General features: G+C 41.1%; 1 protein-coding gene across 2 annotated transcripts in view; it reads left to right on the top strand.

Moving 5' to 3' along the window:
• The window catches only part of LOC139542051 (chemokine-like protein TAFA-5), a 53081-nt gene that overhangs the window by 26984 nt on the left and 11882 nt on the right, over positions 1-14215 (top strand). For both annotated transcript variants that reach the window (XM_071347043.1, XM_071347042.1), the window contains exon 3: positions 986-1113. In XM_071347043.1, coding sequence (XP_071203144.1) covers positions 986-1113 — 128 coding nt within the window. The remainder of the gene's footprint in view (positions 1-985; positions 1114-14215) is intronic.

The following is a 14215-nucleotide window of genomic DNA, read 5'->3' as shown; positions in this document are numbered from 1 at the left end:
TTATGAATGACTGATCAATCTATGCTTTGTTATGTCTGATGGATCGTGCTGACAATCCAATTCGCAGAGGGAAATTGGAGTGTCGGGCTGGATAGCTGGGCTTTTTTCAGCAGATGAAGGAATTGAGCAGTAAGCTAAAGGGAATTTTGAATGCTTTTTTCATTAAAGCTAAGTCTATGTGGTCTTTGAATCCCTTTTTTACCCTTTTCCATTTCTAATATGATATTGGAAAACAGTTGGTGTTCAGTCCGCCGTTATTCTGTGTGTGTGCGTGCTGGTGTGCATACTGGCATGCTAAGTCCCATGGAATGACAGATCTGTACAGGACAGCAGTATCCAGCTCAAAGGGCCAACCTGACACACCCAATTATTGAAAACATGGACAAGGGGTTATCCTTTACTGACATCATGTCACAATCACTAGGGACACAAGCTCATTCACTCTATTTGGGGACATATGCCACTGTAGTTCCTCTCTTTCAATTTGCCCACCATCATAAAGTCAGAAGGACCTTTTGGTAAACCGAAAGGAACAATAGGTCATGCCAGGTCCTGAGAGGACCGATTAATCTTTGAGCAGACGTGAACACACACACCCAGTGTGAGGAACAATCAGTGTTAATTAGCGTCAACAAAGACTAATGCTAATTCATTGTTTTCCGGACAGATTATACAGAGAGCACAAGAGTGGCCATCATTACATTACGTCTAGACTGATGACATTCAAAGGATCTAATCAAGAACCCCTGATTGTGAAATACTTCTTTCACTCTCTCTCGCTCTCTCCTCTCTCTTCCTCTATCTAGATGTCTGTCATCTCTCTCTCTTCGCTCTCCCATACTCTCCTTGCTCTCTGGTTTTTATTACTGTTAAAATGCACTAAAGTGTGACTTTAAAGGTTGATATACAGTAGATCAATCGAGCTTGGTTCTAACTTTTGGTCCCACCCTCTCTCTCTCTCTCTCCCTTCTCTCTGTCTCCTCAGTGCGTATCGTAAGGAGTAGACAGTGGTGTGAGATGGCACCCTGCTTGGAGGGAGAGATGTGCGGCCTCCTCTTCAACCGCTCTGGTTGGACCTGTACCAAAGGCAGTGGCCACATCAAGACAGTCACGGTAAGACGTAGCCTTACAGAGTCATGTATGGAGTACATATTGAAACATGCAACTGCCATTAGCATTGTAACAGGAATGGAGAAAGGGGAATTTACATGGATTTTGAATAATGTGGATCTGTAACTGTGCTGTTATCATTGGGTTGTAAATAACGTTGATACACAATTATGATACAATAAGTGAGAGACATAGAGAAAGGGAGTGTGTGAATGTGCATGCATAAATAAATAAATCATATTTCTCCTATTCCCAAGTCCAAATTTTGCCTACATTTGGTGTATCATTTTACTGCAAGAAATGCCAAAATCATGCCGGAGATATTATTAAGGCTATAGCCCTATTCGCACGGGACTAGTTGGTTGTGTAGCCTATTTATTGCCCCAGAATGTCTGTTATTCCAGAGGACGATTTGGATGGGATGCATTTTTTCTGCCCTCTGTAATAAATAAAATAATAAATTGACAGTTACGTTTTCTAGATGTGAAGATATTTCAACTAGTCCAGACGATAACAGGCTACGCTAATAACATGAGCTTGTTTCCCAAATGTTTTAACCGTGGTCTTTGGTATAATGTGGCCATAATATTTGAATTGAGGATGTCATCATAATCGTTTGGATATTTTAGCGAACCACAGTAGAAGACGTCCCAAATACATACAAGATGGCGTAGCAGTCAGACGTCTTTGTCCTTCGTGTTGTCGTGTCCCATGTATATATATTTTTAATATTTTTCTAAACCTCATTGCCTGCATCCGAAATGTGTCTGAGGTCAAACAACCACCCCTCATCACTATCAAACGCTCCCTAAAACACTTCAGCGAGCAGGCCTTTCTAATCGACCTGGCCCGGGTATCCTGGAAGGATATTGACCTCTTCCCATCAGTAGAGGATACCTGGTTATTCTTTAAAAGTGTCTTCATGACCTTAAATAAGCATGCCCCATTCCAAAAATGTTGAACCAGGAACAGATATAGCCCTTGGTTCTCTACAGACTTGACTGCCCTTGACCAGCACAAAAACATCCTGTGGTGTTCTGCATTAGCATCGAATAGCCCCCGTGATATGCAACTTCTCAGGGAAGTGAGGAACCAATATACACAGGCAGTTAGGATCATTAAAGCTAGATTTTTCAAGCAGAAATTATCCTGCTGCCCTGATGGCTTTCTGCCAACTGTTCCCTCTCCCTCCAAGTTGTTAGCCAACATAAAATGATTGTAGACTCTAAGGACCCATTTTCTGGACCCTGGACTAAAAAGCACTTTCAATGAAGAATCTCCATTGAGTATGTTTTTTGTTGTTGTCCAGCAGTTGACTTCATCTTGGTCCGCAAAACCAGCCCTAGTTTGACAAGCCTATGCATTGAAAAGCATTCCGTTTGAATTTCAGCCATCGATCAATTAATCTGACCAACTAAAATACCGAAGTGTTGATAACGGCATCTTGTAAAATGTGTTATAATGTCGGTGACTACGCAAACCAGCATGCCTAAGTTCTTAATGCCCAAAGTTATTTTGATATCCCCTGCTCAAAATTGGAGGAGACAGACTTCAAACGAGCCCAGTGCTCAAAGCAAGGAAAAAAAACCTGGATTTCCCTTTGGTTTTTCATACAGGATGTAATTGATTGTAATGTATTGATCCCCCCCCAGTTGTATAAGGAGTAACTAATTATTTCATTATATATATAAAAAAGTATGCTTGAATGAGCACAGAGAGCAGAGGAATATTGTGTGTTAAGGAGGAAAGAAGGATAGGTTTGGAAAGTATGAATCAGTATGGATAGACGGAAACAGATGTAGAATGAAAGATTACTTAAAACGAAAGAATGAAAGCTGACTGCTGAAATCATTTCAATATGATTCCCCTATTTGTTCCCTCTTCTCTTTGACGTTCCAATGGCCTTTATGTTTTAGCTCCATTTTAAGAGCTAGTGAATTTCATGACTTTATCCACAGTATCTGACATGTCCCTGGGCACAGCCCCTTGTAGGTATAAATAAAGTGGCTTCCACTCTTTTTTTTTACTCCTCTGGTGCTGCCACACTCTATTAATTCATCTATGTTTTCCTTTTATTTTCTCCTCGGTGTATGTTACCCCTCTCTTGTTCTTGTCAGAGCCCCTGTCTGAACACTGTCCTTTCCCCTGGCACTTAGCGCACTTAAAGCCCGCTTCCCATTTCGACTTCCGTCATTGCCTACTTTTTGAACTGACATTTTTGTTTTACTCAGCTCTGTTTTCTTTGCAAACAGACTGTTGTCTGGTGTAAAAAAAGACCTGTGTTCTGTTGAGGTGTAACGTTCAGAATGGAGCAGATATAAATTAAATGTAGAATGGCTCTGGTTGCTCTCGATTCCATGTGATGCAAAATAGGGTATCTTCTATACACCTCATTTCTATCGGCAATGGTCTGGATTGTGCTCCCTACTAAATATGAAATGATGCACATCAATTAGTTACAATTAGTAGTTACGTATTGTGGCAGACGGCAGGGAGAGGTGAGGGAGGAATATATTTTGCTGCCCGCTGGCTCCACCCCCAAGCCTTATATGGACGTCCTGCCATAACGAGGCAAGCCGGTGTGTCGTTAAGCCATTGAGTGCTTGGGGATAAAAGAGGAAGCGGGATGCACAAAGAGGGAGAGGACCGAGAGGGAAATGCATATTATGGAGAGTGTGAGAAGCGGGAGAAATACCTGTACGATTACCCATTGTGAACTGGTTGCTGGATTCCCCCTTTTTATTATATATATACATGTATATATATATATATATATATATATATATATATATATATATATAATCAAGTTGATGGCACTGTCATATAGCCTCAGCCCCTACATAAAGCTGAGTGACTCACTCATTCATTGCTTTGGATCCCATAAAATAAGTTCCAACATTCTTTCTGATAGTCTTTAATAAAGAAATGTTTTGGTTATCCTGACCTGGACACCATGTAGAGTATTATAATAGCCCATTATGACTATTAGCAGGACAATATACCTTTACCAACACCTCTCTGTATTTTAATACTTAGTGCATTGCAATTGATCAGCATTAAAAACATTGTGAATGGGGCCTCCCGAGTGGCACAGCGGTCTAAGACACTGCATCACAGTGCAAACTGCATTGCTACAGACGCTGGTTCGATACCTGTGCTGGCCACCACCAGGAGGTGGCTTTTGGTTTCTCCAGAAATAAATAATTCTAAATAACAAACTGGCTTTATTTACAAATTAGTGAGAATGTCTCACCCCATGTTCAAGAATGGCCTTTTTCTTGCTCACTCTCGGTTAAATGAAAACAAAATCATCTCCAAAATATTGTTACTTTTAAAACAAAGCGATCATTATTATTATTATTATTGTTAATTTCGAATTCTATGAAAGCCCCTTCGACATTTTCAGATATTCTAACAATCCTAACGAAGAATTCCCCTTAGATATTAATTTAGAATCCTCCAATCCTCTAAATGTAATTAATGGTGGAGAGTCACGTCATTGAAAAAAATATTTTTAGATAAACTGTAGGCCTACCGTAGGCGTAATGGGTCTCACTAGTGTTAAGTAATGTGCTGTTAAAAGTGTAATGTGATGTTAAAAGTGGTGTTTATTTATTTAAAAAGCATATTGAAGAACCAATAACCTACAACTATTTTAGCACCGTTTCGCGCTGCTCTGAGACAAGCATGGGGACTGGTCTTGATAAATCAATGAGATTTTTATTTTCACTGAATCTCTGTTTGGGTATTGGTTACACTGCAATTAGAGTGTGGAAATGTTATGCCATTAGATATTAATTTGAATCTTCCAATCCTCTTATGCTGTAGCCTACTCCCGACCGTCACGTTGTACAGCGCCATATTTTCCATTCCATCCTAACGGAAACCTTTCTTGAATATAAACACCATAATATTAATCAAATTAATTAAGCTACATTTAATTACATTAAATTAATTAAGCTACAAGCTACATTAAAATCAATCCATATACTAAACTCAGCAAAAAATAAATGTCCCTTTTTCAGGACCCTGTCTGTCAAAGATAATTCATAAAGATCCAAATAACTTCACAGATCTTCATTGTAAAGGGTTTAAACACTGTTTCCCATTGCTTGTTCAATTAACCACAAACAATTAGTGAACATGCACCTGTGGAACGGTCGTTAAGACACTAACAGCTTACAGACGGTAGGCAATTAAGGTCACAGTTATGAAAACTTAGGACACTAAAGAGGCCTTTCTACTGACTCTGAAAAACACCAAAGATGCCCAGGGTCCCTGTTCATCTGCGTGAACGTGCCTTAGGCATGTTGGAAGGAGGCATGGGGACTGCAGGTGGGGCCAGGGCAAATAAATTGCAATATCCGAACTCTGAGACACCTAAGACAACGCTACAGGGAGACAGGACGGACAGCTGATCGTCCTCGCAGTGGCAGACCACGTGTAACAACACCTGCAGAGGATCGGTACATCTGAACATCACACCTGCGAGACAGGTACAGGATGGCAACAACTGCCCGAGTTACACCATGAACGCACAATCCCTCCATCAGTGCTCAGACTGTCCGCGAGAGGCTGGATTGAAGGCTTATAGGCCTGTTGTAAGGCAGGTCCTCACCAGACATCACTGGCAACAACGTCGCCTATGGGCACAAACCCACCGTCGCTGGACCAGACAGGACTGGCAAAAAGTGCTCACTGACGAGTCGCGGTTTTGTCTCATCAGGGGTGATGGTCAAATTTGCGTTAATCGTCGAAGGAATGAGAGATACACCGAGGTTACGTCCGGGAACTTGCAGGTGCCTTGGTGGAAGAGTGGGGTAACATCTCACAGCAAGAACTGGAAAATCTGGTGCAGTCCATGAGGAGGAGATGCACTGCAGTACTTAATGCAGCTGGTGACCACACCAGATACAAACTGTTACTTTTGACCCCCCCCCCCCTTTTTTGTTCAGGGACACATTATTTCTGTTAGTTACATTTTATGTCTCAGTTGTTGAATCTTGTTATGTTCATACAAATATTTACACGTTACGATTGTTGAAAATAAACGCAGTTGACAGTGAGAGGACGTTTCTTTTTTTGCTGAGTTTATGTTCTTACAAAAACAAAAAAACTCTTGTAATGCCAATATGGAAGACTATCAAATGCTCCTCAAAGATGCGCTCTCATGGTCAAATTAGCACTAACTTGCATTAATTAATGTTAAAAATTTGCTGACAATTAAATAAAGTTCCATAGAATGCTGCTGCAGCCCGCAAGGTGTGCTGCAGTATGACGCAACTTTTAAAGGAGGAACCACTGTACAAGCGTAAATATGTTGCATTTCTAAATCCGAACGAGCGGTTGTTAGGGTGCTAAATATACATATTTACAAAAGTTGAATTCCTTTGTCTCTCTTTCTCCCGCTCTTTCTTTCCCCACCCCTTTCATTGTGTAACAAGCCGTCATGTCGGGTTAGTCCACTAGGGACTTTTCATTGCATTATGTTAATAGTCAATGTATAATCTATCCTGTGTGTGTGTTTATGTAATTCTGTGTGATTATTTAGTTAGTTAGTAAATAAATAATTAACTTATTCGGTCTAGCCCCCCTTCTTCTCAATTTCCGCCTGACTGCCTGTAGCTCAGGCCCAGAAGCAAGGATATGCAAAGTCTTGGTATCATTTGAAAGGAAACACTCTGAATTTTGTGGAAATGTGAATTGAATGTAGGACATATGGTAGAAGATAATACAAGGAAAAAACACAAGTTTTCTTTTTTTTTTTATTGTTGTTGCATCATCTTTCAAATTAACAAGAACAGCCAAACATTCAGATAGGATGCTGGGGACAATTTGAATGAAGAATATAAGAGGGCAACAATAGTTGAACAAAGTTTCAGACAGATAACTTCAACAATGAGTGAGCTACATGACATTGAACATGAAAATCACCCAGGTGTCCCACACAAATGTACCCAAATGTACCCAAGTGGCTGAATTTCTACAGTGATACATTTTGAAGCAAATAACTATATTCAAAATACATAAATGCTATTCTAACACACCCCCAATATATATATATATACACTGCTCAAAGAAATAAAGGGAACACTTAAACAACACAATGTAACTCCAAGTCAATCACACTTCTGTGAAATCAGACTGTCCACTTAGGAAGCAACACTGATTGACAATAAATTTCACATGCTGTTGTGCAAATGGAATAGACAACAGGTGGAAATTATAGGCAATTAGCAAGACACCCCCAATAAAAGAGTGGTTCTGCAGGTGGTGACCACAGACCACTTCTCAGTTCCTATGCTTCCTGGCTGATGTTTTGGTCACTTTTGAATGCTGGCGGTGCTTTCACTCTAGTGGTAGCATGAGACGGAGTCTACAACCCACACAAGTGGCTCAGGGAGTGCAGCTCATCCAGGATGGCACATCAATGCGAGCTGTGGCAAGAAGGTTTGCTGTGTCTGTCAGCGTAGTGTCCAGAGCATGGAGGCGCTACCAGGAGACAGGCCAGTACATCAGGAGACGTGGAGGCCGTAGGAGGGCAACAACCCAGCAGCAGAACCGCTACCTCCGCCTTTGTGCAAGGAGGAGCACTGCCAGAGCCCTGCAAAATGACCTCCAGCAGGCCACAAATGTGCAAAACTGTTTTTCCCCTCATAAACAAAAAGATTGCAAGTGTAGGCACACACAGAATCGGCCAAAACAAACAGTTTGTAACCAAATTTTGTTGGTTTGTTACGCATGTATTGTTTGAGGCTGATTCTGGCATTTGAGGCTACCATCCTCATCTATGGACAGGTTCTGGGCGGGCTGAAAATAGGTCTTGCAGGCCTCAACGATGTTGGTGTAGAGAGGTTTGATTTTGCAGTGCCTATCAAACCTTGGTGTGCCTCTCTTTTTGTCATTCTCCCCATCGCCCGTGAGATAGCCAGAAATCTTTTACAAGAAAGACATGACAGTCATGGGGAAAGGCAGTTGGTAGAGAGCTGACGTTTTCCAGTAGTCCCTCAGAGTTTACAACTTCACCAGCCCCATGTAAATGACCAGTGAAAGGTAGCAGAAAAGGTCTGACATGGAAATGGCCTTCCATACCTCTTTCTTTCCTGCCTGCTTCTTAGCCCCATACTTATTTGTGTTAGACACCAGGGAATCAATAACAGACGAGGTGAAAAACAGTTGAAAAAGTTGAAGGGGGCTGTACTTTGCAGTCATGTCTAGTTGAGGTCCTGACTGCCTCTTGGGTCTAAATACTGGTGGAATTGGATCAATGTCATCTTCTAGCACAGAGTGCCAACGACCCTCGGCAGGTTTCTCTCCTCCCCACCTCCGCTTCTTTGTAACTGTCTTCACACCTCTAGATGGCCGGGTAGGTGTGGAGCCGGAGATAGCAGGGGTCCGGCTGGATGAACCAGCTTCAGAGGGGGATGGACACCTAGACATTGGAGGCTCATAATCAGAGTCACTGCCACTGTGAAAGAAAGAAAAATCAGCTAGAATACTTTCACGTATGAGCCCTGTATCAACACGAAAAATAAACAGATATGTATTATATAGAGTACAGAGAACATACTCACTAGGGTGAAGTGCTGTTCCATTCCATGTTTATATAAAATAAAACACACACACTCACATCCACAATGTATAGCCAATGTGTACTTTACACATTTCATTACTGGTGATAAAAAAATCGAAAAAAACATCTCAAATGAATAATATTTTATATTATTAATTTCAAACAACTGTCACGTTCTGACCATAGTTCTTTTGTATTTTCTTTGTTTTAGTGTGGTCAGGGCGTGAGTTGAGTGATTGGGAACCATATTTAGGTAGCCTGTTTTCTGTTGGGTTTTGTGGGTGGTTGTTTTCAGTCTTTGTGTGTCTGCACCAGACAGAACTGTTTCGGTTTTCACTTTGTGGTTTTTGTATTTTGAGTTGTTCACTTTCATTAAATAAGATGAACAATTACCACGCTGCGCATTGGTCCTCCGATCCTTCAAACTTCTCCTCCTCAGACGAGGAGGAAGACGACAGCCGTTACAACAACGACATTAGCATGACAAGAACTCTTACCAGTCCACAATAGCATCTTCTCCGTGGAGAAACATGTCTTCCACCTGTGAGTCAAAACTTGCCTCGCTGAAAGATTCATCTTCCTGAAGCAACTCGGTCTCGCTTTCTCTATCAATTTCCTTTGTAATTTGGGTTAAATCTGTATACCTAGACTTTGTTTTCGCTTTTCCTGATTTATTCGCCATAATTTAAATATATGAAATTGCTGAAAATGCTATTGACTATGTACTGCTATGCGTAACACTCGTGGCTCCGTCAAGTAGGATTTTCAATGGTGAATGAACCTCTTTTACGCCAGAGTTTTCAACAAAGGCTGCTCTTCGAACGTATAACCATTTCATATTGCCGTTTACCTCAGCTCATTGGCTATCTTCCAAGCTAGATTTCAAGATGATCAGTGGTCATTGGGCCAAAATACAGTCAATCAACGATAGACCGGTCCTACCATTGGTGCGCAATGAGGTCATTGATTGGTGTCTTCAAATCGGTTTGTTTCGGTCAATTACGTCCCGGGAAAAGAGCCATCATGTATGGTTGTGTTAATAACCATCAGAGGATTGCAATGAAACCAACCATGACTGGATAAACGTTTGTTTAGTGTGTGTAATTACCACAAACGCTTCGTCCAAAGTTGAATGAGACGGAAATTACGACGCAACCGGTTTACAAATGTTTCGTGTTAGGCTAAAAAAAAATGATTTTATCAAACAAAACGAACATTCACTGTGTAGTTAGGACACTTGGCATTGCCACCAGAGGATCTTCAATTCGTGACGCTAATGCTTGGTTGGAAAATGCTAGTAATACTTGTGTGTGTGGGGCGCGCAATACCCCATAATGACAATGCGAAAACAGGTTTTTGTATTTTTTGTCAATGTATTAAAAAATTCGTACCTTTATTTACATAAGTATTCAGACCCTTTGCTATGAGAATTGTAATTGAGCTCAGGTGCATCCTGTTTCCATTGAACATCCTTGAGCTGTTTCTACAACTTGATTGGAGTCCACCTGTAATAAATTCAATTGATTGGACATGATTTGGAAAGGCAACCACATTTGTATATAAGGTCCCACAGTTGACAGTGCATGTCAGAGTAAAAACCAAGCCATTATGTTGAAGGAATTGTCCGTAGAGCTCCGAGACAGGATTGTCGATGCACAGATCCGAGGAAGGTCCAGAAGAACAGTGGCCTCCAACATTCTTAAATGGACAAAAGTTTGGAAACACCAAGACTCTTCCGCGAGCTGGCCGCCCGGTCAACCTGAGCAATCGGGGAGTAGGGTCTTGGTCAGGGAGGTGACCAAGAACCCGGTGGTCACTCTGACAGAGTGCCAGAGTTCCTCTCTGGAGATGGGAGAAACTTCCAGAAGAACAACAATCTCTGCAGCACTCCACCAATCAGGCTTTTATGGTAAAGTGGACACCAGCTAGAGTTAGAGTTGTCCGAACCTTTGTCTGAATTCGCATTTTCAGACCCATGGAGATTGTTTAATCCATCTGGAAAAGCATACTCTTTTTTTCTCATCGGTTCACCACACATTTACGCACAGAGACTACTTCCTTGTAGATGACAGACTTTCCCATTCCATATCTTCATGTTCATATAATCCAATTGTTGTATCTGACCACGCCCCTGTTACTATGGAAGCAGTCTTTCAAACTGTCTGCGACCACCACCTAAATACTCAACTGCTCAGAAATAAACACTTTGTCAATTTTGTTTTGGGTCAAATTGACTTTTTCATGAGTACAAATAGAACCCCAAACATCGCTGCGTCTACACTCTGGGAAACTTTGAAAGCATATATCAGAGGTGAAATTATTTCCTACACCGCACATGAGAACAAACTGAAACGGGATAGGCTATCTATGTTAACACGCTGCATTGCCCAATTAGATTACATTTATGCCATTTCACCATCTCCGGATATTTATAAGGAGCGTTTTAACTTTGGAAGCAGAATTTGACACATTATTAACAGACCAGGTTACTGAACTGCTTGTCAAGTCTAGGAGCACTTACTATGAACAAGGAGATAAAGCCAGTAAATTATTAGCTCACAAGTTACGTCAACTATCATCATCATTTCAGATTCCTAAAATCCGTACATCGTCTGGGATATCATTAGACCCTAGGGGGATCAATGATGAGTTCAAGAGATTTTACCAGTCTTTATATACTTCTGAAAGTAAAGTGGTTACATTGGATTTGGATAATTTCTTCCACTCACTTGCTGTGCCTTCGGTCAGCCGGGATTTGGTTAAAAAATTAGAGCAGCCGATCACTGTTGAACAATTGTCTAATGCTGTCAAATCCCTTCAATCCGGGAGAAGCTCAAAGCCTGATGGCTACTCGGCAGAGTTTTATAAAAACTTAATCTCCAAAATAGCCCCTATTCTAATTGAAATGTACAATGAAGCATTTCTAAATGGTGCTTTCCCACAGACTCTCAGTCAGGCAACCTGTCACGCCCTGGCCATAGAGAGGTTTTTATTCTCTATTTTGGATAGGCCAGGGTGTGACTAGGGTGGGCATTCTAGTTTCTTTATTTCTATGTTTTCTATTTCTTTGTTTTTGGCCGAGTGTGGTTCCCAATCAGAGGCAGCTGTCTATCGTTGTCTCTGATTGGGAATCATACTTAGGCAGACTTTTTCCCACCTGTGTTTTGGTGGGTAGTCATTTTCTGTTTAGTGTCTGTTTACCTGACAGAACTGTTCGCGTTCGTTTTTGTTACTTTGTTCGAGATATAAAATAAAATCATGAACACTTACCACGCTGCACTTTGGTCCACTATTCCTTACGACGACGAGCGTTACACAACCAGTCGGGTAAAAAAAAAAGAAGACCCTCTTGACTGTGTATCAATTAGCCTGCTAAATGTTGACTATAAAATTCTAGACAAACTTCTGGCAACGCGTCTGGAAACAGTCCTCCCATCAATCATCTCTCTGGGTCAAATAGGATTTATTAAAAATAGATACTCATTCTTCAATCTTCGACGATTATTTAATATTATATATAATCCTTCTGTCGCCAATACCTCTGAAGCCATTATATCCCTGGATGCGGAGAAAGCATTTGACCGGGTGGAATGGAATTTTTTTACACTCCAAATAAATTCGGCTTTGCCTCCAAATTCATGACTTGGATAAGACTTCTGTACTCACCCCCTCAAGCCTCTGTCAGGACTAATAACACTCATTCAGATTGCTTCCCTTTGCAACGATTGACACGCCAGGGTTGCCCTTTAAGTCCCTCACTGTTTGACCTCACCATAGAACCCCTTGCAATAGGTCTTCGTTCCAACCCCCTCCTGAAAGTTATAGTCAGATACGGACACAAACAAAAACTGTCTTTATATGCAGATTATTTATTATTATACACATCCAACCTTTCTATTTCTGTTCCTGCTGCCCTTGCCACTTTCGCATCCTTCGGTCACTTATCAGGGTATAAACTGAATCTCAGTAAAAGCGAATTGATGCAGCTTAATATGGCCGCAAAAAATTCCCCTTTACATAACTTGCCATTTAAAATTGCTCACAGTAGTTTTATTTATCTCGGGGTACATGTCACAATCAGATTTGAAAACCTTTTTCAAGCCAACTTTGCTCCTTTGCTACACCTCTCCTTAGTCACAAGAATTAATTATATTAAAATGAATACTCCCTAAAATCTTATATCTCTGAGTGCCTACCGATTTTTCTTCCCAATACATTTTTCAAAAAGATTGACAGCCTAATTCTACCTTTTATATGGAACATAAAGCCCGCTAGGATATGAAAACAGCTTGTGCAGAGGTCCAAACCAGTCGGCGGTCTAACGCTACCGGATTTCAGATTCTATTATTGGGCCACTAACCTTAGGATCATTCAGTACTGATTGCAGAGGAGAGAGATATCCCCAGCCCCAATTTGGCTGGAGATGGAGGCCGCCTCATCTATACCATCATCATTGTCTTCCCTCACTCGCTCCTCCGTTACAGGCCCTTACTCCACCTTCAACAAAAATATATGTGTCAAAACAACATTGAAGATCTGGAATCAATTTAGGCGCCACTTTGGGTTCCAGACAACCTCTTCTTTGGCTCCGGTAGCCTCAAACCCAGCTTTTCCCCCCATCTATGGTTGATGGTGCTTTCTCAACATAATCTAGTCTCTGTATTAAAAGAGTCAGATATCTCTATTAACAATACATTTAGTACGTTTGAACAATCATCAGCTACATTTGGTCTCCCCAGACATTCTTACTAGTCTGGAGTTACGTCCACAGCGTAGATCCCCGATTCCCCACCCTTCCTGGTGAAACACAGTTTGACACATTTCTTGTCCCACTTCCTACTCTGAAAGGCCCCATGTCAATAATCTATAGTCAAATTTGCTCACTACAAACCACCTCATTAAATAATATGAAATCCTCATGGGAGGAGGAACTGGGTGAGGAAATATCTGATGAACTATGGGAAGGGGCACTCAAAAGGGTACATACCTCTTCTATTTAAGCTCGGGCACTGTCTCATTCAATGCAAACTCATTCATAGGGACCACTGGACCAAAGCAAGATTATCCAAAATGTACAAGGATGTGAACCCTAATTGTCTACGATGTAACCGGTCTCCTGCTAATCATGTACACATGTTTTGGTGTTGTCCATCTCTTGTTGGTTTATGTAAAGACATCTTTAACACACTCTCAGAATTAAGCCAGATCGACCAGACCCTTTTATTGCACTATTTGAGGTTTCCTTACCCGCAATACAATTGACCAAAATGAATAAGGATCTAATTGCCTTGGTTACTTTGTTAGCAAGACGAATAATTTGACATAGATGGAAATCCTCTGCACCCCCTTCTCATGCTCTTTGGATTAAATCTGTTATGAATTGCATGAAGTTGGAAGAATTAAACACACACTCAATGGGTCTGTAGACAAATTCTATGCAATGTGATGTATACTTATATATTGGTGAGGTAAGAGGCCTGGTATGTGTATACACGACATCTCGGATGTTAAGGATGGTATTATCTGTGAGGT

The sequence above is a fragment of the Salvelinus alpinus genome, chromosome 17 (assembly GCF_045679555.1).
Source record: "Salvelinus alpinus chromosome 17, SLU_Salpinus.1, whole genome shotgun sequence".
Taxonomy (NCBI): Eukaryota; Metazoa; Chordata; class Actinopteri; order Salmoniformes; family Salmonidae; genus Salvelinus; species Salvelinus alpinus.
Note: the sequence above shows the minus strand (reverse complement) of the source record. Positions and strands in the feature narration are given on the sequence as shown.